This window comes from Gorilla gorilla, chromosome 3 (genome assembly GCF_029281585.2).
Source record: "Gorilla gorilla gorilla isolate KB3781 chromosome 3, NHGRI_mGorGor1-v2.1_pri, whole genome shotgun sequence".
Classification (NCBI taxonomy): domain Eukaryota; kingdom Metazoa; phylum Chordata; class Mammalia; order Primates; family Hominidae; genus Gorilla; species Gorilla gorilla.
In genome coordinates, this window is record NC_073227.2 from 172611061 (window position 1) to 172633052 (window position 21992).

General features: G+C 39.3%; 1 protein-coding gene across 3 annotated transcripts in view; it reads left to right on the forward strand.

Moving 5' to 3' along the window:
- Positions 1 to 21992, forward strand: part of FHIP1A (FHF complex subunit HOOK interacting protein 1A) — a 252070-nt gene that overhangs the window by 168190 nt on the left and 61888 nt on the right. For all 3 annotated transcript variants that reach the window (XM_019025602.4, XM_055385535.2, XM_055385532.2), the window contains 2 exons: positions 6818 to 6976; positions 9015 to 9101. In XM_019025602.4, the coding sequence (XP_018881147.2) occupies positions 6818 to 6976; positions 9015 to 9101 (246 nt within the window). The remainder of the gene's footprint in view (positions 1 to 6817; positions 6977 to 9014; positions 9102 to 21992) is intronic.

Sequence of the window (21992 nt, forward strand, 5' to 3'; positions counted from 1 at the left end):
GTTGTACCATTTGACATTAAGTTACAGACATTAGATACTTTAGTCTGTGTTTCCTATGAATGGGAATATTCTCCTGCATAACCACAATACTGTTATTGTACCTAAGAACATTATACAATAACTCCTTAATACGATCTAGTATCCAGTTCTCCTACTGTGCCCCAAATTACTTTTATCGTTTTTTTCTCCCCCTTTGTAGAGTCCAATAAAAGATATCCATGTAGCTATCAGGTCTCTTTAGTCTCCATTAATATAGTAACAACCTGCCACTTTTCTTCCCCATGACATTGACTTTTTAAGAGACCAAGCCATTGTCTTATAAAACACCCCACATTCTGGGTTTGATTGTTTCTTTTGTAGTTTGACTTGTCCCTAACCCTGCATTTCCTGCAAATTGGACTTAGATCTACATGCCCAGTTAAATTTAGGTTAAATATTTTTGGCAAGGTTACTTTACAAGCGATGCTATGTACTTATTGCATTACAGCAAGGGACCTGTGTTAAGTTGTCCCACTATTGGTGATGCATTGAGATACCAGTTAATACTTATCAGAGTAGTAAGTGTTAAGTGGTAACTGTGTTGTCAAGAGTGAAAAAAACAAGAACTTTTGAGAATATAAATTGGTATAGTAACTCAGGAAAGCAGTATGGCAATGTTTGGTAAAACTGAATATTTGCCTACTGTGTGATCCTGCAACTTCCCTTCTAGATATTTGGCTTGGAGAAATCTGGCACTTATTTACAAGGATACATATACAACGATGTTCAATAAAACAGTGATTTGAAAAACAGAAAAATATAAGTACGTGAAGTGAAAGATAAACTGGTTTATTCATACATCAGTGGAATACTTTTCAGCATTCAAAGTGTATGAATCATGTGTATTATCATGTAACTACATGTATGAACAGCAGTAAATCAAAAAACATGTTGAATTATTTATTTATTTATTTATTTATTTATTTATTTATATATTTATTTATTTATTTATTGAGACAGAGTCTCACTCTGTTACCCAGGCTGGAGTGCAGTGGCGCGATCTCGGCTCACTGCAACCTCCGCCTCCCGGGTTCAAGTGATTCTCATGCCTCAGCCTCCCGAATAGCTGGGACTACAGGCGTGTGCCACCACGCCCAGGTAATTTTTTGTATTTTTAGTAGAGACAGAGTTTTACCATGTTGACCAGGCTGGTCTCGAACTCCTAACCTCAAGTGATCTGCCCGCCCAGGCTCCCAAAATGCTGGGATTACAGGCATGAGCCACTGTGCCCGTCCAGAGTTTACATAAAATTTTAAAACACAGAATCTTAGTGTATGTTGTTTTTTGGATACATATGTATACAGTAGAAGTACAAAATAACCACAAGGATAATAATATATGCTAAGTTCAAGACTGTGGCTTTTTGGGGGTGGAGGAAGGAGAAGGGATGGTAATGAGATTGGAGTAGGGTGCAGTTCTATTTGTAATTTTTATTGTTTGAAAAAATCAGTGTTCTGAAGAAATTTTGGCAGAATGTTAAAATCTGTTAAGTCTTGGTGATGGGTTTCTATTATGTTTTATATATTTTTCATATTTCATAATTTAAAAATTTAAATATGACAAGAATGGACCATTTTTAATGTTTAGATTTCCATTTAACTGCATCATAAGCAGGTTTTAGTTGAGCGTTGCTTTTATAAAAACATATTTTAAAACACTGTACAGATCATTAAAGTTGGAGGGAAAACACCATCCCCAGCTGACCTTGTTTGCTAGAATGGAACACGAGCTTCATTGTGTTAAGTTGCCCCTCAGGATAGATCCCATAATCTCATTTGTACCCAGTTTTCTGTAATTACATCTGACAACATAATTTAAAAAAAGGCCTCTTTATGTTGAAGATAAAAGCATACTCTATTAACCATCCAGCTAAGGACCACAATTGAGAAAAAGGTTTCTCTAATTAGTATGATTGTCAAAGTGTGTTAGCATCAGGCTGTTGGAACAGTAATGTCTCTTTCAGGAAATCGGACCACTTTTGGAAACCTTTACTGTTATAGTTGATAGGAAGAGCTTGCTGGTTCTGCTGCCTCATAGCTCAAGATGTGCTTTCCCGGGAAAAGAAGGAGAACGAAGATACTCTAGGGAACAATTTGGTGCCAACAAAAGGATGGGGACTAAATGACCCTGTCACTTTTTTTTTTAAACCAAATATTGATGGTTAAGCCCATGCCACTGTTATATATTGGCAAATGTAGAAAACAGTGTATACATAAATCAAGTAATGCAAATTAAAGCAAGCGACCTTTAGGTACACAGCCACAGGTAGAATGTTATGTATCTCATATCCAAAATTTATGAGGCTTTTTGTTTTAGCAAGTTGTATCAAATAGTCCCTACCAGGTGTTATGCTGCGAGCTTCAGACTAAAGCCATCTGCCAAAAATCTTTGTGTTTGCTAAAATTAACCGGATATCATTAGATGTTTAAAGTTAAACATTACTTGTTCACTGCTCTGTGCATGTCATCTTTCTTTTTTTTTTTTTTTTGTATGTCATCTTTCTTTCCTTCATTGGAAACATTTCTATGTGTAAAACATTATGCTAATCTTGGTAGATGCATTATTTTCTTTAATCCTGGCAACAACTTAGTGAAGAAATGGAAATTTAGAGAACTTTAATAACTGCCTGTCAGTGGCAGATTCTGGTTCAAAACTGCATCTGTCTGATACTAAAGTCCTTGGTCTCAGCAACTGCCACACTATACTGCTGCCAGGGAAGTTGTTTGCTTTTTTGTCTGTTGTTATCCTTATGGTTTTACATGGTGATTAGTTTCTTTTAAAGAGATTCTTGAGGGAAAATAAGTGAAAAATAAGTGCAAATAAGTGAAAAATAAGTGAAAAATGGGTTAATGCTTAATGTGTTGGGACTAAATAGAATGTTTTGCAATTTTTTTGTGTGTGTGGATGGGAATCCAAGAATCAATGAAAGGCTAAAATAGTGGATGGGAATTTTATTTTAAATGAGCTGTTGAATACATCTATATTTAAACTTTTTATAATTTAATTCTAAGTTAAAAAATGAAATTTAAAAGTAAATAGAATGTGCTATTCATCTCTTAACCTAGAAAAGTTAGCTACAGACCTGTTGGAATCTTTCTTCTTCCTTATCCTGTTCCCACAGCACTCCGTATCCCCTTGGGTAGTAATTATCTTTCTTGCATGTATTGGTTTATCAGCTGTCTTCTCCATCTTTCCTGGTCCAACTTGTTCACTACTCTTTCCCCAGGACCAGTCTTGCATGTGTCTGACCCACAGTCTGTGTTCTAGAAATATGTGCAGTCTGGGTGAATGAATCTGAACTCTGAGCACAGTCTAGGAAGGGAGGATATAAATACCATAAAGATTTAGAATCTTGTTTCTAAGACTATGTAATACTCTTTATTCTGCAGAATATTTTCTCCCCTGTTTCTTTGCCATTCTGAAGGAGATAGCAGAGGCACTTTTTGTAGTGGCAGGAACATGGCAGGACTTCTTATTCAGCTGTCACTTCTGTACAGACAATGTCCTTCTGTTCCGGGAGTATCCTTATACATAGAGAGTATCCTTCTGTACAGGGACTACCTTCTGGATGGGCAGGCTTCTGTTCACATCTCAGCTATGCCCTTTCACAATATTCATTTTAAAAAGTGAGTATTACATATGTGTTATTTTTAATTACTGTCACTGATGTATGTAATTTGAAAATTAATGTTGCTATAATTATATTGATATACTGAATAGTTATTCCCAGCTTTTTAGTCAGACAAATTAAGCCTGTCTTTATGAATTCATCTTCAAAGCCTCAAAGTGGTTAAGAAATCAGGAGTATGCAGAATTAAAGCCTTTCTTCTGTGGTTAATTTAGCATGAGTTAGCAAATGTAATTGATTAAAAAAAATGTGGCATCAAGATTAGATTTCTCTTCGAGGAGAACTTTTGGTCTCTGTTCTCTTTTGCCAGAGGTTTCTAATTTATAAGAAGCAACTCATTTGGGTCACATTCAAAACTGGAATTAAAGTGATTTGTATGGGTATGTTCACTTTAAATAGGGGACATTCTCCTTTGGGACCAAAGATGCCCTGATTTTTTAAAAAGAGATAAATGTACTGTCTTGTTTATGGTTGTATTTTCCGTACTTAACATAGTACCTGGCCTGAAATAAGTGTTTGGTATTTTTTTTAATGAATAAGTAAATGAATGAATGATTAAAGGTTGCCAGGAAATAGAACAGAGAAATGTATATAATTTTTTTGATTTATTTAGTGCTGAAATGGTTCATCTGTTTGTCTTCTTGTCCTTTATACTCCACTGGGGGCTCCTATACCATCTCCCCCACCCCTCCTAGGCCCTCCCATGACTTCATATGGTCTCTCCATGTTAACATCTGAAACTCAGCATACCTGACTGGACAAATCATCCATACCTCCAGTGTGGACTGGAATGAACAAGTCAGACCAGGAGAGATGGAGAAGATAGGCAATACACTAATACATGCAAGAAAGATGATTGCTACACAAAGGGATACAGAGAGTGCTGTGGGAACAGGACAAGGGGAAAAGGAAGGCAACAATAGGTCTACAGATAATTTTTTTCCAAGTTTAACATACCTAGGCCCACACCTCCTTCTGACTTTCTGTTTGTGATGCCAGGCACTGTGGATTATTTTGTCATATCTCATCTGTCTAAATCTCCCTTTCCTTCTCTGTCTGGTTCATATGGCTTGAGGTCCCATCTACATGTTGATGGCTCTGTCTCTAGCCAGAGCTCTCTTTTAAGCATCAGCCCCACGTATCTGAATACTGGGCTCCATTTGGATGCCCCACACGCTCCTCATGTTGTCCTATAAAACCCTGCAGGATCTGATTCCCGTTTACCTTGCCAGCCTCTTTCTACCTGTAATTCTGCACTCTAACAATACTGCGCTTCTCTTAGTTCCTGGAGAATACCATCTTTTCTTTCTCCTTTGAGCTTTTGTATATGCTGTTTTCTCTGCTTGGAATATTCTTCCCCCTACTCTTTTTCTGGCTAACTCCTATGTACTCTTCACCAGCTTAGATATCACTTCTTCTGAGAATATTTCCTGCTGCCAACCCTCGAAATCTGAGTTAAGAGTCTTTTGTACATCCACAACACCATATATTTTCTATTATGTATTCTGAGCATTTCTAACACTGTTTTAATTGCCCGTTAATCTCTCATTAGACAGTGAGATCAATGAGTATGTCACTATTTCTTTTCTGGGCCTGCCTCATTATATTTTCTTGAATGTTTCCATCTCATTCGAGGCCATTGTCACCTCAGGGTTTGTGCTAGAGCAAAGCCTTTTGTAGCTGGCCTTTTTTTTTTTTTTTCTTTTGAGGCACTCCAGCTCTGTCGGCCAGGCTGGAGTGTAGTAGGTCCAATCTCGGCTCACTGCAACCTCCGCCTCCCAGGCTCAAGGGATTCTCTCTTGCCTCAGCTTCCTGAGTAGCTGGGATTACAGCCTCGTGCCACCACACCCAGCTAATTTTTGTATTTTTAGTAAAAACTGGGTTTCGCCATGTTGGCCGGACTGGTCTCAAACTCCTGGTTCAAGTGATCCACTCACCTCAGCCCCCCAAAACGCTGGGATTACAGGCATGAGCCACCACCGCTGGCCCCATAGCTGGCTCCTTTGCATTCAATCTGTGCCATCCCTGGCCATCTTATACATATCTAGCAAGTCAGGATCTCCAAGTTGCTGCTTAGTCAGTATCACTTCCCAGCTGGGAGGCCTCTAGTACTATGAAATTCATTGCATCCCTGGTTTGATATTCCACAAGGTAAAATCAACAAGCACTCAGCATTAAGTATGTAATCTTCCTACATTTCTGTCTCTATTAAAGGCATCACCATTTTCTTGGTGACCAAGTTGGGTAAGTTGACAGTTTTGAGTTCTTACCCCACTTACCAAGCCCAAAGGCTGTCAATTTAAATTAAGGACCAGAACACTAAGGGAGGAAGCAAGCCCTAAGAGTTTTGGATTAATGCCAGACCGATAGATGTCATGGTTAGATCACCCTCATATTCACCTTCCATGTGATGCTCAAATTTTATTTCCTCCTCTCTTTTCCTAGTGCTGATGCCTCCGTGTAGACTCACTTTATCTCTGCTTGAATCTTGTCATCACATTTAACTAACTGATTGCTGACCACCAATTCTTTCTCCTTGCTATTGCTTGTGAAGATCAAATGAGAAAATATATGTGGAAGTGCTTTGTAAACTGCAAACATGCAGCTGTTAGTCGTGACCTCAAGCATGCAAGGAATTGCATGGAATCTTTCTCATAAAGCTCATGGTTCCAATGTATGTGACTTTCTGTCCTGGACCACCTCAAAACAGGAGTTTCTCCTCTAGACTGGGGTATGTGCCTTCTCTGTATTTGCACTTGATGTATTGTACTATAGGATACTGTTTATGAATTTGTTCCTCTCCTGAACTTCTTGAGGCCAGAATAATATTTTATTCATCTTTGCGTGTACTCCTCCTACACCTAGCCCAGCATGGTGCATGGCACATGAGAGATGAGCAACCCATACCAACCATGTGTATATTAGCCAGATAGTTCTGATATTGCCATTCCTTTTGCCAGAGTTGTCCTTCCCTACTGTCTTCACCTGTTTGCATTGTTTTTAGCTGGCTGATGGGCTCTTATACCTTTAATACCTTGCTACTTAAAGATATAGTTTTGGGACCAGCAGCATTGGCATCACCTGTGAGCTGTTAATTGCAGGTTGAGAACTTTGGAAAATCATTTATTTTGTTTTTATTTCTGAATACAGGTACTTGCAACTGGGCTCAGTGGTCTCTACTCTTCCCTGCCTACAAAGCTAGAAGAGAAAGGCGAGGAATGGCACTGCCTTCTGAAAGATGACTGGCTTCTACTTCCTTCTCTTGTCCAGTTCATGAACTCCCTGGAGTTTTGCAATGCAGTCATACAGGTACCAGAGCACAATAAAGGATCCCTTTGCTATGGCTTCATTCAGAGCACAAGCATTACAAAGGATTAATTTTAAAACGTTCATTTTTAAAAATGTTAATAAATGTTTATGGAATATTGGTGCTTTAAGCCAATTGAATGTCCTTGAATGAGTGAAAATGTTAGTTTGTAGGTTTCTGGAAGTTTTAACTGAGAAAAAAATGAGTAGATTTTCTTTATCTTCTTTATAAATTAATTCTGTTTTGATTACTTAACCATCAAAAATAAGTTCAATGCCTGACTCATTAAATAGATATTTTTAGGTTTCTAAGTACTCCAGATTATACTGCTTTTACTTCAAGGTCTTCTTGGGAATTTACAAAGGAGAACACTTTATTTTGCTTAATGGCGCATACTACATAAAGAATATTGTTATCCCGATTGAATTTAGAAGAAGTTAAGCATTTTCATTGCAACACAAATTAAATTCTCTTTGAAATTGTCCTGTTTGGGAGAGGAAAAAAGCAACCACTGAATTCTTGTGTATTTGGCTTCTTGATTAGATTTTTACCTTTAGATTTCTTGTTACTGTTTTCAATAAAAATCAGATTTTAAATACATTTAAGGATGTGGTAAGTTTTCATAAAAAATATTTTAGTTCCATATAGCATAAATGTTACCTTAATATTAGATTTATTAAGAAATCAAGTTTTCTTTCTTTTTTTTTCTGGGCCTTTTTTTTATTATTATACTTTAAGTTTTAGGATACATGTGCACAACGTGCTGGTTTGTTACATATGTATACATGTGCCATGTTGGTGTGCTGCACCCATTAACTTATCATTTAGCATTAGGTATATCTCCTAAGAAATCAAGTTTTCTTTATAGTGATTGTAGGATGAAAGATGTTAGTTATAAACTGTTTATCTACCAAATAAAGAAATACCTTCTGGAAGAAAATACAAGTAAATTATTTTAGTTCCATCTCATTTTTATTGCTAAGTCAAAGAAAGTTTTATTTATATATAGGAAAAATGGATTACATATTATTTTTTCCTTTAATATTGCAGTCTATCAACCTATCAACATTTTCTTGCGGAAGTTTGTGGAAATAAAAAAGATGGAACTACTATTAGTTCTTCCCCAAAAATATATACACACGGAGAGATTATCAGTAATTTAAAGATCTAGCTTCACTTTCCTAGAAATTGCTTTTTACTTTATTGTTTGACTTTCTTTCTCTTTTTCATTTTCTTCTTTTTTTAAAGAAAGAGAAATAAAGCTAATGGGCATGGTAAGAACAGGGAAATTATATTATTTCATACTGTATTTTGACATTGAAACCATATACTTTTAAGATTTTTTGTTTGGGGAAGACTACTGAAAAGGTTATTTATGAAAGATATTAGTAGAGGATTATCCACACTAAATATATTTTGGAAATCAAATATGAGAAGTATTGTACCTCTGATAATGTTTTCCGCTTTTGAATATTATCTATTTTTCTGAAAATATTTTTAAATGCCTTTTCTTTAATATAAATGACTATCAGGAAATACATATTTAAAATGAGAAAATGTTTTCTGCTAGCAAAATAAATGTATTTAATTGTTTGTTTTGACAGTTATACTCAGTTTTTAAAATTAGTTACAGGTTGAGATGTGATTTAGAAGAAAGTAAGGGGCAAAAATTATACTTTCCAGTTTGTTAACTTTAACAAATTGGATATGTTTAACACACTGGATATGGTATGTATAAGTATGAATCCTTATACATACTCAGTCTATTTATTGTCTTTTTTCCAAACACACAGTTTAAAATTACCAATATTATGTTTGAAAGTTCAACTTCTGCGGATTTTAACCAAGCTGTTTATACTGGAATAAGTTATTTGAAAGGCTTATATGACAGTATGAGGTCTGATTTGTTCTTTAATCACAGAATAAATGGCCAAAATGTGGATTTCCTTTTTGAGTTCAGGGTGTACACAGAATTGTTTTATTTTAAGAACTGAAGATTGAACTCTTTGCCTTTTTCATGCCTATGTGTCTCTCTCTCAGGTGGCTCACCCCTTGATTCGAAATCAGCTTGTCAATTACATTTACAATGGATTTTTGGTACCAGTCTTGGCTCCTGCTCTTCATAAGGTCAGTGATTGGCTCATGTAATCTTCTGTCTCTATAATACAAGTGATGGACACTGAGGAGGGTAAACACAGTGTAATTGATTTGATGATGATTTTAGCCTGATTTTTCTTCTCATTACATCTATATTTCTTAGCAATATCAAACACAGGTATTAAAGTGGCCACAGCTTAAACTGATGGTTCTATCTGGTGTCATAGAATACAGTATTGTGAGTGTCAAGTAGGATAGTCAGCCTAAAGGAACATTGGCAGATAGGCTCTGACTCTGTGCCTGTTTCACTTCGTGGGCAGTGGCAACTTGGAACTGTCAAGATGTCCTCCAAGGCTGAGTCTGTCATAGAGAATGCAAGGTCTGCCTTGCATAGAGAATGCAAGGCATGGAGAGGAGCAGTGGTAGCACAAGTGCCATAGATTTGCCATCTACTTAATAAAACATAATTTTTTATTGTAACAATTTTGTGACAGCAAAAATTAAAGTGAAGCCAAGTTAAGGTCCCATCAAAGGTTGGCTGTCTCATTAGCACAACTCTGAATTTCTTATGACTCTCTCATTTTGTATAGTAAATCAACTGATATCTTTTCCATTGTGAGCTGTCAGGAGACACTCCTAGGCCTAGAATTCTGATTTTCTGTTTTTCCTTCACTAAGTAAAGAGACTTGTGCAGTATTTAGTTCAGGGGATCTTTGTCAAGATTTTGGAATCACACCTTTAGCAGAGACAGAAGCAAAGAGCAACTTGATCATATGTTGTTTTGATGGAATGCCCACCATTCTGCATCCTGAAGTTCAATTTCTATGGACTTTTATTTTACAGAATCCAAAAATACTTGATTATGGCAACTTTGAAACCTTGCCATCCAAGCTGATGAGGTTTCTGGTTTAGAGCAGATCTTGACAGAAGATGTTCATCCTTTACTATTTAGTGCCTCTCCAGCATAGTGGCTATGTTTTCCAAGCCAAACAGGGTACTTGGTTTGAATTGGATTTTTATGTTATTTCTAGGTTCAAGAGGTCATCTCTGATGTGGTTTAAACATAAAAATACTGAGGTTTCCATGTTATTTTAGTAGTTTATGGGCACAAAGGAACCAAGTCTGTGAAATTAGATCTCTGTTGGAAAATAAGGGGTTAACTTTGGAAAATACAGAACTTGTATTTGTTTCTAGGTTAACTTTATGTTTGTCAGTATTTTGTTGTTCCAGGGATGGAATGGGTATCTTGCATTGAAGACCTCTAAGCCTCTGCATGGAAGAATTTTCCTCTTCGGAGGAACACAAGAGTGCTATAGAAATTCTTTGGCAGTAATTATCCATATATGCTCTCACACATTTAGACTTTCTTCTTCATTTATTTCCATCCTTTTCCTCAATGACCTATTGACATAAACATTTCCTGTCATTATTATAATAGTGATAATTATTATAATTACTATTTGTTCAGGAAATTTTATGTTATGATTAGCACACTTTAGTGTTACAGACATTAGTGATAGCTCTTTATTCATAATTGAGGATGAAAGCCACCTCAGAGTGCTGTTAGGAGGATCTTACTGGTCACCACACACTACTTCTTCATATCACTTAGTACAGGTAAAGTTAAATCATTACATGTGCTATTGCTTGCTTAATGTCTTCTCTACAGTGGTATGCATGCTTTCAGGTATGGCATATTATCACATGTGTTTTATTCACTGGGATATCTCCAATGCTGAGCACAGTACCTAAGACTTAGGAGGCTGAAGAAACAACACACAAATGGAATGCTTGTTAAAGTGCCAACAGAGTGCTGGCACTTAGTACCTTCCCGGACAGTGGTTTGTAAAAGAATAGTTGCTAACATTTGATCTAGCTCTTTACATATATTATGTAATATCCTCAGTTGTGCCCATAATTAAAATATGAGAGTTTTGAAACCATAAAGTTAATACATTTAAAGTTTAAAGCCATAAAGTTAATACATGCTTATTGTAAAAATAAAAAAGAGTCAATGCTGAATATGTAAAATGAGAAGCGAATGTTACTGTATTAGGTTTGAATTTCCAACCCCTAATTAAGATTCCTTAACTTGTATCCATTGCAGACAATTTGTCTCAGGGCTATATAGCAACTAGGGAGAACAAAGATGGATTTTTTTCCTTCTTAATTAATTTTCTCCCTGTTCTCCATCTGTTTTTTGTTTGTTTGCTTTTTTTTATCATTTAGAATGAATAGGGTTAGGGACGGAGCAGGCCAGGGAAGGTGAACAGCCTCTCCTCTGGCTCTTGGCTCCTTATGTGGTTGATGAAGAAAGGAGCCATTTCATGAGTGGCAGGACAGGAAATCAGAAGCACATGAACAAAGAAGTCTAGAACTGGATGTTTCTTGAGGGGTTCCCGGTGACAGCAGTCATATCCTATTTCCTATATTTCCCCCTTTGGTATGGGGAGTGATACCGAGAAGTCTGGGCTCAGGTCCACTGGAGGGACTCCTGTCTGTGTTTCCTATACTCCATGTCCACTGCCTTGACATGAGCATTATTTTTTTTTAATTCTTTATTTATTTTTATTGTATTTTTATTATACTTTAAGTTCTGGGGTTCACATGCAGAATGTGCAGGTTTGTTACATATGTATACACGTGCCATGGTGGTTTGCTGCACCCATCAACTTGTCATCTACATTAGGTATTTCTCCTAATGCTATCCCTCCCCTAGCCCCTGACCCCCTGCCAGGCCCCGGTGTGTGATGTTCCCCTTTCTGTGTCCATGTGTTCTCGCTGTTCAACTCCCACTTATGAGTGAGAACATGCGGTGTTTGGTTTTCTGTTCCTGTGTTAGTTTGCTGAGAATGATGGTTTCCAGCTTCATCCATGTCCCTGCAAAGGAATGAACTCATCCTTTTTTATGGCTGCATATTCCATGGTGTATTCCATGGTGTATATGTGCCACATTTTCTTTAGTCTATCATTGATGGGCATTTGGGTTGGTTCCAAGTCTTTGCTATTGTTAATAGTGCTGTAATATATATACGTATGCATGTGTCTTTATAGTAGAATGATTTATAATCCTTTGGGTATATACCCAGTAATGGGATTGCTGGGTCAAATGGTATTTCTGGTTCTAGATCCTTGAGGAATTGCCACACTGTCTTCCACAATGGTTGAACTAATTTACACTCCCGCCAACAGTATAAAAGTGCTCCTATTTCTCCACATCCTCTCCAGCATCTGTTGTTTCCAGACTTTTTTTTTTTTGAGACGGAGTCTCGCTCTGTCGCCCAGGCTGGAATGCAGTGGTGCGATCTCGGCTCACTGCAAACTCCGCCTCCCAGGTTCATGCGATTCTCCTGCCTCAGCCTCCCGAGTAGCTGGGACCACAGGCGCCCGCCACCATGCCTGGCTAATTTTTTGTATTTTTAGTAGAGATGGGGTTTCACTGTGTTAGCCAGGATGGTCTCAATCTCCTGCCCTCGTGATCCACCCACCTCAGCCTCCCAAAGTGCTGAGATTACAGGCGTGAGCCACCGCGCCCGGCTGTTCCTTGACTTTTTAATGATTGCCATTCTAACTGGTGTGACATGGTATCTCATTGTGGTTTTGATTTGCGTTTCTCTAATGACCAATGATGGTGAGCTTTTTTTCATATGTTCATTGGCTTCATAAATGTCTTCTTTTGAGAAATGTCTGTTCATAATCTTTGCCCACTTTTTGGTGGGGTTTTTTCTTGTAAATTTGTTTAAGTTCCTTGTAGATTCTGGATATTAGCCCTTTGTCAGATGGATAGATTGCAAAAATTTTCTCCCATTCTGTAGGTTGCGTGTTCACTCTGATGCTAGTTTCTTTTGCTGTGCAGAAGTTCTTTGGTTTAATTAGATCCCATTTATCAATTTTGGCTTTTGTTGCCATTGCTTTTGATGTTTTAGTCCTGGAGTCTTTGTCCATGCCTGTGTCCTGAATGGTATTGCTTAGGTTTTCTTCTAGGGTTTTTATGGTTTTAGGTCTTACATTTAACTCTTTAATCCATCGTGAGTTAATTTTTGTATAAGGTGTAAGGAAGGGGTCCAGTTTCAGTTTTGTGCATATGGCTAGCCAGTTTTCCCAGCACCATTTATTAAATAGGGAATCCTTTCCCCATTGCTTGTTTTAGTTAGGTTTGTCGAAGATTAGGTGGTTGTAGAGGTGTAGCATTATTTCTGAGGTCTCTGTTATGTTCCACTGGTCTATATATCTGTTTTGGTACCAGTACCCTGCTGTTTTTCTTACTGTAGCCTTGTAGTATAGTTTGAAGTCAGGTAGTGTGATGCCTCCAGCTTTGTTCTTTTTGCTTAGGATTGTCTTGGCTAAACAAGCTCTTTTTTGGTTCCATATGAAATTTAAAGTAGTTTTTTCTAATTCTGTGAAGAAAGTCAATGGTAGCTTGATGGGGATAGCATTGACTCTATAAATTACTTTGGGCAGTATGGCCATTTTCACGATATTGATGCTTCCTATCCATGAGCATAGAATGTTTTTCCATTTGTTTGTGTCCTCTCTTATTTCCTTGAGCAGTGGTTTGTAGTTCTCCTTGAAGAGGTCCTTCACATCCCTTGTAACTTGTATTCCTAGATATTTTATTTTTTTTGTAGCAATTGTGAGTGGGAGTTCACTCATAATTTGGTTCTCTGTTTTTCTATTATTTATGTATAGGAATGCTCGTGATTTTGCACATTAATTTTGTATTCTGAGACTGCTGAAGTTGCTTATCAGTTTAAGGAGATTTTTGGCTGAGATGATGGGGTTTTCTAAATATATAATCAGGTCATCTGCAAACAGAGACAATTTGACTTCCTCTCTTCCTGTTTGAATACCCTTTATTTCTTTCTCTTGCCTGATTGCCCTGGCCAGAACTTCCACTGTGATGTTGAATAGGAGTGGTGAGAGAGGGCATCCTTGTCTTGTGCCAGTTTTCAAAGAGAATGCTTCCAGCTTTTTCCCATTCAGTATGATATTGGCTGTGGGTTTGTCATAAATAGCTCTTATTATTTTGAGATACATTCCATCAGTACTTAGTTTATTGAGAGTTTTTAGCGTGAAGAGGTGTTGAATTTTATCGAAGGCCTTTTCTGCATCTATTGAGATAATCGTGTGGTTTTTGTAATTGGTCCTGTTTATGTGATGGATTAGCTTTATTGATTTGCATATGTTGAACCAGCCTTGCATCCCAGGGATGAAGCTGACTTGATCATGGTGGATAAGCTTTTTGATGTGCTGCTGGATTCGGCATTGCCAGATTGATGTTCATCAGGGACATTGGTCTGAAATTTTCTTTTTTTGTGGTGTCTCTGCCAGGTTTTGGTATCAGGATGATGCTGGCTTCATAAAATGAGTTAGGGAGGGGTCCCTCTTTTTCTGTTGTTTGGAATAGTTTCAGAAGGAATGGTACCAGCTCATCTTTTTACCTCTGGTAGAATTTGGCTGTGAATTTGTCTGGTCCTGGGCTTTTTTTTGGTTGGTAGGCATTAGTTAACTTGTTATTGGTCTATTCAGGGATTTGACTACTTCCTGGTTTAGTCTTGGGAGGGTGTATGTGTCCAGGAATTTATCCATTTCTTCTAGATTTTCTAGTTTATTTGCGTAGAGGTGTTTATAGTATTCTCTTATTGTAGTTTGTATTTCTGTGGGATGAGTGGTGATATCCCCTTTGTCTTTTTTTTTTTTTTGAGATGGAATCTCGCTCTGTCGCCCAGGCTGGAGTGCAGTGGTGCGATCTCGGCTCACTGCAAGCTCCGCCTCCCGGGTTCACGTCATTCTGCCTCAGCCTCCCGAGTAGCTGGGACTACAGGCGCCCGCCACCACGCCTGGCTAATTTTTTGTATTTTTAGTAGAGACAGGGTTTCACCGTGTTAGCCAGTATGGTCTCGATCTCCTGACCTCATGATCCACCCGCCTTGGCCTCCCAAAGTGCTGGGATTACAGGTGTGAGCCACCGCGCCCAGCCACCTTTGTCATTTTTTATTGTGTCTATTTGATTCTTCTCTCTTTTCTTTTTTATTAGCCTGGCTAGCAGTCTATCTATTTTGTTAATCTTTTCAAAAAACCAGCTTCTGGATTCATTGATTTTTTGAAGAGTTTTTCATGTCTCTATGTCCTTCAGTTCTGCTCTGATCTTAGGTGTTTCTTGTCTTCTGCTAGCTTTTGAATTTGTTTGCTCTTGCTTCTCTAGTTCTTTTCATTGTGATGTTAGGGTGTCAGTTTTAGATCTTTCCCACCTTTTCCTGTGGGCATTTAGTACTATAAATTTCCCTCTGAACACTGCTTTAGCTGTGTCCCAGAGATTTTGGTATGTTGTGTCTTTATTCCCATTGGTTTCAAAGAACTTATTTAATTCTGCCTTAATTTCATTATTTACCCAGTAGTTATTCAGGAGCAGGTTGTTCAGTTTCCATGTAGTTGTGTGGTTTTGAGTGAGTTTCTTAATCCTGAGTTCTAATTTGATTGCACTGTGGTTGGTCTGAGAGACTGTTTGTTATGATTTCCGTTCTTTTGCATTTGCTGAGGAGTGTTTTACTTCCAATTGTGTGGTCAGTTTTAGAATATGTGTGGTGCTGAGAAGAATGTATATTCTATTGATTTGGGGTGGAGAGTCCTGTAGATGTCTATTAGATCTGCTTGGTCCAGAGCTGAGTTGAAGTCTGTCCTGAATATCTTTGTTAATTTTCTGTCTCATTGATCTGTCTAATATTGACAGTGGGGTGTTAAAGTCTCCCGCTATTATTGTGTGGGAGTCTAAGTCTGTTTGTAGGTGTCTAAGAACTTGTTTTGTGAATCTGGGTACTACTTTATTGGGTGCATATATATTTAGGATAGTTAGCTCTTCTTGTTGCATTGATCCCTTTACCATTATGTAATGCCCTTCTTTGTCTCTTTTGATCTTTGTTGGTTTAAAGTATGTTTTATCAGAGACTAGCATTGCAACACTGCTTTTTTTTGCTTTCCATTTGCTTGGTAAATATTCCTCCATCCCTTTATTTCGAGCCTATGTATGTCTTTGCACATGAGATGGGTCTCCTGAATACAGCACACCAATGGGTCTTAACTCTTCATCCAATTTGCAAGTCTGTGTCTTTTAATTGGGGGCATTTAGCCCATTTACATTTAAGGTTAATATTTGTTATGTGTGAATTTGATCCTGTCATTATGATGCTAGCTGGTTATTTTGCCCATTAATTGATGCAGTTTCTTCATAGTGTCAATGGTCTTTATAATTTGGTATGTTTCTGCAGTGGCTGGTTTTGGTTTTTCTTTCTTATGTTTAGTGCTTCCTTCAGGAGCTCTTGTAAGGCAGGCCTGGTGGTGACAAAATCTCTCCGCATTTGCTTGTCTGTAAAGGATTTTATTTCTCCTTCGCTTAGGAAGCTTAGTTTGGCTGGATATGAAATTCTGGCTTGAAAATTCTCTTCTTTAAGAATGTTGAATGTTGGCCCCCAGTCTCCTCTGGCTTGTAGGGTTTCTGCAGAGAGATCCCCTGTTAGTCTGATGGGCTTCCCTTTGTGGGTAGCTTGACCTTTCTCTCTGGCTGCCCTTAACATTTTTTTCCTTCATTTCAACCTTGGTGAATCTGACAATTATGTGTCTTGGGGTTGCTGTTCTCGAGATATATCTTTGTGGTGTTCTCTGTATTTTCTGAATTTGAATGTTGGCCTGTCTTGCTAGGCTGGGGATGTTCACCTGGATAATATTCTGAAGAATGTTTTCCAGGTTGGCTTCATTATCCCCGTCACTTTCAGGTACACCAATTAAACATAGGTTTGGTCTTTTCACATAGTCTCATATTTCTTGGAGGCTTTGTTCATTCCTTTTCATTCTTTTTTTCTCTAATCTTGTATTCATGCTTTATTTCATTAAGTTGATCTTCTATCTCTGATATCCTTTCTTCCACTTGATTGATGCGGCTATTGATGCTTGTGTATGCTTCATGAAGTGCTCGTGTTGTGTTTTTCAGCTCCATCAGGTCATTTACATTCTTTTCTAAACTGGTTATTCTAGGTAGCAATTCCTCTACCCTTTTTTCAAGGTTCTTAGCTTCCTTGCATTGGGTTAAAACATGCTTCTTTAGCTCGGAGGAGTTTGTTATTACCCACCTTCTGAAGCCTACTTCTGTCAATTTGTCAAACTCATTCTCCATCCAGTTTTGTTCCCTTGCTGGCGAGGTGTTGTGATCCTTTGGAGGAGAAGAGGCATTCTGGTTTTTGGATTTTCAGCCTTTTTTGTGCCGATTTTTCTTCATCTTTATGGATTTATCTACCTTTGGTCTTTGATGTTGGTGACCTTCGGATGGGGTTTTTGAGTGGACGTCCTTTTTGTTGATGTTGATGCCATTCCTTTCCGTTTGTTAGTTTTCCTTCTAACGGTCAGGCCTCTCTGCTGCAGGTCTGCTGGAGTTTGCTGGAGGTCCTCTCCAGACCCTGTTTGCCTAGGTATCACTAGTGGAGGCTGCAGAACAGCAAAGATTGCTGCCTGTTCCTTCCTCTGGAAGCTTCGTCCCAGAGGGTCACCCGCCAGATGCCAGCTGGAGCTCTCCTGTATGAGGTGTCTGTCGACCCCTGCTGGGAGGTGTCTCCCTGTCAGGAGGCACAGGGGTCAGGGACCCACTTGAGGAGGCAGTCTGTCCCTTGGCAGAGCTCTAGCGCTGTGCTGGGAGATCCGCTGCTCTCTTGAGAGCTGGCAGGCAGGAATGTTTAAGTCTGCTGAGGCTGTGCCCATAGCTGCCCCTTTCCCCAGGTGCTCTTTCCCAGGGAGATGGGAGTTTTATCTCTAAGCCCCTGACTGGGGCTGCTGCCTTTCTTTCAGAGATGCCCAGCCCAGAGAGGAGGAATCTAGAGAGACAGTCTGGCTACAGCGGATTTGCTGAGCTGCGGAGGGCTCTGTCCAGTTTGAACTTCCAGGTGACTTTGTTTATACTGTGAGGGGAAAACTGCCTACTCAAGCCTCAGTAATGGTGGATGCCCCTCCCCGCACCAAGCTCGAGTCTCCCAGGTCGACTTCAGACTGTTGTGCTGGCTGCGAGAATTTCAAGCCAGTGGATCTTAGCTTGCTGGCCTCCATGGGGGTGGGATCTGCTGAGCTAGATCACTTGGTTCCCTGGCTTCAGCCCTGCTTTTAGGGGAGTGAACGGTTCTGTCTCACTGGTTTCCAGGCGCCACTGGGGTGTTAAAAAAAAAAAAAAAAAAAACTCTTTGAGCTAGCTCAGTGTCTGCCCAAATGGCCGGCCAGTTTTGTGCTGGAAACCCAGGGCCTTGGTGGTGTAGTCACCTGATGGAATTTCCTGGTCTGCGGGTTGTGGACCATGGGAAATATGTAGTATCTGGGCTGGAATGCACTGTTCCTCATGGCACAGTCCCTCACGGTTTCCCTTGGCTAGGGGAGCAAGTTCCCCAACTCCTCGAGCTTTCCCGGTGAGGCAATGCCCCACCCTGCTTTGGCTTGCCGTCGGTAGGCTGCACCCACTGTCTAACCAGTCCCAATGAGATGAACCAGGTGCCTCAATGGGAAATGCAGAAATCACCCACCTTCTGCACTGATCTTGCTGGGTGCTGCAGACTGGAGTAGTTCCTATTTTGCTATCTTGCCAGCCACCTCTAGTTATTCTATGAGGCTTATTTAGTATCCTAAATAAATTTTCTTTGTGCATTCTCTCAGCCACCAACTTATGCATAACATTTTAGTTACCTGCCATCAGCGTAGGCAGTTTACAGAGGTAAACCTATTCTCTCTGTCTCATAAATAATATAAATAATTTCATGCTTAAACAATATTTCTGCAGCATTTCTGAACCAGAGATTTCTGATTTTTTTAAGGGGCTGCATAGTTTTCTATAGTGTGAATAGGTTCACAGTTCCTTATTCACAACGTAAACTTCAAAAGCTCTGGAAACTGAATGTTTTCTTACAATTCACTTTTGTAATTGTTCACAACCTAACTTTTGATGAACTCATTTGGTATTGAATCCTACTTGAACCACCTCGAGGCTATTTACTTTTAACTCACTTGTGTTAATACTTGTATGTTTCATAGAAAAAACAGTAATGTATTTGATTATAAGGTGCTGCCCCCAGCCCCATTGGGGGAGGTTCTGTCAAATATGGCAGATGTACATTACTTTTCTTAAAGTTTTGCATTCCAAAATACACATGGTCTCCAGGGTTTGGGATAAGGGATTGGAAGCCTATTTTGGACATATGGGAAAGGATAAATTTTTAATTTAAGGTCAAAATCATACTTTGTAAAAGTCATATTAAATAAAATGATACTATGTTAACATAGGTAATATAGGAATTAGATCCAGCTATAGAGACGGATATGATTTTGTGCAAAACTGGTTATTTATGACTTCATATAAATGGGACAGCCCTTATTCAACAAGAGCTAGTTTTGTTGTCTCTGTATGTTTAATTTGTCAAAGCTAAATTTTCAAGGCTGAATATTCATTGGTATAGTTCTATTAGTCTGGGTTCTCAGAGAAGCAGATGCCAAGATAGGATTAAATGTGCAAGGATTTTATTTGGGGAAATGCCTGTGTGAGAGAAAATAGGAGCAAGATGGGGGAAGGCTGGGAGAGCTTTCAGACTGCAACACCAATCTGACCCCAAGTGATGAGAGAGGCAGAGAAGGCTGGCTGGAAGTGTCCTAGACTGTTGAAAAGTCTGAGAAAGGCTATTAGAGGCCTGCATCTCTCAGGAACAGGCCTGCCTTAGTATGCTTACTATACTCAGTGCTTCCAGTCACTGGCTGGGAACAACCTGTAGGAAGTGTAGCCTCAGAGCAAATGTGGAGAAGATTCCAGAGTTTAGCAGCAGGGGCCCCAGCTCAGTAATGCTCCCTGTAGTTGGAAGTCTGCAAGGTACATTTCCAAGGCCACTAACATGGTTGATGGATTTCCATGGTTTTTCTGATTATAGATGTGTACAAGATGGTTATATATATTTGCTTATTATAGAGACGTCTTTCCTGGTGTACAGAATATTCAGGAGTTCAAATGGACCCCTAATGCATGGGGGCATTTCGGTCAGGATTAGCTTGACAGAGGAGCTTATAGTAGCAGTCATGATGATTATGCTGTAGTCACAAACAGCACTGAAATCTCAGGGGCTGAAATAACAGATGTTTGTCTCTTGTTCACACTGCATCTTTGCATTGCATCATCACTGCATCTTGATTGTGGGTTGAGCAATTTGTAGCTAGCTTTTTTCCATGTTATCCTCACTCAGGAATCCAAGTTGATAGAGCCTCCACTATTCGGAACTGATATCACTGGTCTCAAGGTGAGGTCAGGGAGAAGAGAACCTTGTGAATGGCCCACTGGCTCTTGAAGCTTTTATCTGGAAGTAACACATATCATTTCTATTGACATTTCATTGTCTAAAGCAAAGCAAGTCACTAGGCCACATCTGACCTCAGGGGGAAGTGCAGTTCTGCCATTTTTTCAGAAGCAGAGAAGTCTAGAATATGATTATCAGCCCTAATGTTTGTCATATGTTATGTATTTAGTCAGGGCCCCAGAAGGAATAGATGTCATTCAGACATGGTAGTGAGGGGAGCTTAGTAAGTGGACTAGTTACAACAGTGTGGTGTTTCAGTGATCTAGCACTGTATAATAAACTATTCTCAAACTTAGTGACTTAAAACAGCCATTGGTTATTAGTATAAATCACGATTCTCTGGTTCAGGAATGCATTCGGAACATGGTGGGGACAGCTCATCACTGTTCTGCGATGTCTGGGGCCTCAGCAGGCTGGGGCCTGAACAGGTTGGGGCTGATTAGATCTCTCTCTCTCTCCTTCTTTCCCTCCTTCCACACAGCCTCTCCACAGGGCTGCTTGGGCGTCTTCACAGCATGGCAGCCTCCAGTAATTGGATTCCTGTACTGATTGAACTCCAAGGACTCTGAGAGTGAGTGTGCCAAAGAGGCAAAAGATAGAAGCTGCTAGTCTCCTAAGGCTGGGGAACCTGGGAGAGTATCCCTTATGCCATATTTCATTGTTCATAGTCACACAGAGACCACTCACTTTCAAGGGGAGAGGACAAAGACCCCACCTCTTTATAGTAGCAGTATTAAAGAATTTGTGGCCATATTCTGGGCAGGTTTACCACAGTTGCCACCCCTAAGTCTGAATGTGCTGTAAAGGGCCAAAGAGACATATGTGGAGAGGCCCACCTGATAAGAGCCATGAACTTCAGTCATGGGTTACAACCTGCCTGAGGCAACCCTTCAGAGGGGAGTCAGGGGAATAAATAGCTAAGTTTCCTTCTTCTTCCTTCCAGTCTCCTGCTGGAACCCCATTGGGTGAACCCAAGTGGAAAGCATATGGAAGGGAACCATGGGAAAAAGGTCCATACAGGTCTACTGGGGTATAGGGCAAGGTGGAAAAGGTGGAGAGTAGATTTAGAGGGGCCGTTGGAAGCCATCAGCATGCTCATTTACCAGTATCAGCATCTTAGAGCAATAATTGGAAGGTAGATATGGTTCCTGTAGAGTGTGTTTGGGTTTAATGCATAAGTAAATTGCAGCTTAAAATTCTCTAGAAACACATTAGTGAATCTACTTTTTATAGCTTATAGTTACTGCCTCATTCTGTTTATTGATCCTTGTCCTCTGGAACCTAAAATCAGAGTTGGACTCCAATGTGACGGGTAGAAATGCTAACAACATACTAGATATGAATAAATGAAGGAATATCTGAAGCATAGGTAGCCATCACCAAATCAGGCTTATTATTACATGAATTTATACAGAGTCAGGGTGTGCAGTGGAAGAGCATTAGACTGTGAGTCAGAGATCTGGGTTCTAGTCCTGGCTCTTTTATTTACTACTGCTGTGTGAACTTGTGCAAAGCTTCCAACCTCCTTGAGTCACATTTTATATTAGTCCATTTTCACGCT